At 46.2% G+C, this 2,428-nt stretch overlaps 1 protein-coding gene across 1 annotated transcript; it reads left to right on the top strand.

Moving 5' to 3' along the window:
- Nucleotides 1-1,224: 1,224 nt before the first annotated feature.
- Nucleotides 1,225-1,852, top strand: Tnp1 (transition protein 1). The gene is made up of 2 exons (XM_021658686.2): nt 1,225-1,399; nt 1,600-1,852. Exons 1-2 carry the CDS (start codon nt 1,261-1,263, stop codon nt 1,626-1,628), a joined length of 168 nt encoding a protein of 55 aa, XP_021514361.1. The 5' UTR covers nt 1,225-1,260; the 3' UTR covers nt 1,629-1,852.
- The last annotated feature ends 576 nt before the right edge of the window (nt 1,853-2,428 follow it).

Genomic DNA, 2,428 nt, shown 5'->3' with positions numbered 1-2,428 from the left:
AAGAAGCACCTACATGTTTTCTCAGTTCTTGAACAAGGGTGGTGGTGGTGGAGAAAGGAAGAACTTTCAGTATCTATTGAAACAGAAATTTCAAGATGTGAGTTATAAAAGGAAGACCAAAATGGTGGGTGGCAAGTCTTCCTTACTCATGTACTCAATAATCATTGCTCGGTTTCCCTATTTACAAGTCACAAAAGCACTTCCAAAACCCATATTCAAAAGCCCCGCCTGATCACAGTGCCTAAAGCATTCACACAGCTACATTACACAGAAACAGGCCAACAGCTCTTATCTGCCACATCCAATCCACCTCCAAGACTCAGTCCTTGTTTAGCTCCATCTCAACCTTTCCATAACTACGGCTAAGTCTTTCTCCTGAACCACCGATATGGTTTAGAGGTATCTTAGTCACTCAACCCCACTGAACAGCATCAACAGAATTCACTGTGTAGAAGACTGATCAGTGCTGTAACAGATTTCATCCACTAGGCTGAAAGTTCCATGCACACCAAACTTTTGTCTCTAGATTGTCTTAAAATATTTCCCTAGTGCCCAATAAATTCAGGTTACCAAAATTTTTTTACAGACCAGTGTCTCTCAGTGATGGGGATTTTGTGTCTGACAAGCAGCACCCTTTGGAAATGTCTTTGTCACATCTGCAGGAGTTCTGGTTCTGTTCTACTGGTTTGTAGCAGGTAGAAGCCAGGGATATCAAAGATCCCAAAACACCAAACTTAAAAAGACAAACCAAAACTTATTCAGGCCCTGCTGTCAAAAGTGCAAAGATTGGGAAGAAAAATGTCACATTTTGATCACATTGAATCAGCTCTCCTAGACTCAAGTGTTTAGGGGACTATATTTGCTGCCTGCAGATGCTATGAGACTGACATGTGCACATACAAATATCCACACTGACTTTTAAATTCTCTACAGGCAAGAGATACACTTTAATGACCACTGGTAAAACACTTTCCAGGCCTTGTATAGAAGTGAGACTTAGTCATTCAATACCTGTCTGAAAAGCCTTCTTTAATCTAAAAGGGGGTCTCAAAACTGAGGACCAGACTTGAGCTGTGCTGAAGAGGCTGCCTTACTTCATATATGTACCACCAAGGGGTAGCAAAGGCTAGTGACATCACAAGCGAGCCCCACCCGGCTGCTAAGCCACACCCCTTTGCAGTCACAATGGCTAAGGCCTTAAATACACGGACTCCCGGCCCTGCCGGCCTTGCAAAGCCCCTCATTTTGGCAGAAATTACAATGTCGACCAGCCGCAAGCTAAAGAGTCATGGCATGAGGAGAGGCAAGAACCGAGCTCCTCACAAGGGTGTCAAGAGAGGTGGTGGCAAGAGAAAATACCGGAAGGGCAGCCTGAAGAGTAGGAAACGGAGCGATGATGGTAAGCGAAGGGGTGAGCAGGAGAGTGGCCTTGCTCACGGCCATGCTCTCCCAGCCACCTTCCATGGAGGCAGTCCTCCGTAGGAACCAGCAATCTCACCCTGAGATGCCCGAGTTCCCGTGGCTGCGTTCCTAGAGACGAGGATTTGGATGGCCGTGTTCTAATGGGTGTCCCTGTTATAAATCTGTCCTTCCCCACAGCAAGTCGCAATTACCGCTCCCACTTGTGATGCGGCAAGGAGCTCTGTCCTGGTGGACTTCAAACAACGCCAGGCAGCAACAGGAGGACATCAGAGGGGGACTGCCAAAGAGATCTGAAGTTAGACCAAAGCCAGAGAAAGATCCTATCAAGAGTGGGTAAAATGCCAGTCGTGACGAAATAAGGGAATGTATGTGTTGGCTGTTTCTCCCCAACATCTCAATAACATTTTGAAAGCAAATAAAATTGTGAAAACTGACATTTTCTTTGATCTTTTGGGTAGCAAATGTTTGGGTTTCTGAGCTTAGGCAGGGTTGCAAGTTAAGACTATTGCGTGACCATCTGGTTCGTCTTTTCTACACCTTAAAGTAACGCTCTAACTCTGCTTACCCAGAATGTGGTCGGCCAGAAAGCAGGTGTATCTGGGTCTGGTTGGACCCTCACCTGGGTAGCAAATGTACTGTACGCTAAGCCTAACTTTTGATTCTATCCTGCAAACCTTGTCTGTCCCTCTTTCCCTCCTTAGGGCACATGCTTTAGGGAGACGGAACAGCCTCACTGCCTGGGTGATGTTTCCTCAATCAAGGCCAACTGTTCTAGTTTCTCTGGAACTCCATGTTCTGAAGTCGCCTGGCGTTTTTAAATTCCGGCCACAGAAAAAGCCCTTTCTAGGTCGCCTTGACCTTCCTATGAAATGGCTTGGATAGAGGGCTTAAAAGTAGTCTCAGGGTCCCGGGGGAGTTGGGGTCAGCACTGAAGCAACCACTAGAAAATGTTCTCTGCATGTGAGCAGTGGTCTGGAAAGACCCTCTTTTGAGCTTACAGAAAGAA

Source organism: Meriones unguiculatus, chromosome 15 (assembly GCF_030254825.1).
Source record: "Meriones unguiculatus strain TT.TT164.6M chromosome 15, Bangor_MerUng_6.1, whole genome shotgun sequence".
NCBI lineage: Eukaryota > Metazoa > Chordata > Mammalia > Rodentia > Muridae > Meriones > Meriones unguiculatus.
Note: the sequence above shows the minus strand (reverse complement) of the source record. Positions and strands in the feature narration are given on the sequence as shown.

Excerpts from the sequence above, each read along its gene's own strand:
- Tnp1 (XM_021658686.2), top strand. The coding sequence starts at position 1,261 with ATGTCGACCAGCCGCAAGCTAAAGAGTCATGGCATGAGGAGAGGCAAG. Across the intron at positions 1,400-1,599 it reads TAGGAAACGGAGCGATGATG|CAAGTCGCAATTACCGCTCC; the intron begins GTAAGCGAAGGG and ends CCTTCCCCACAG.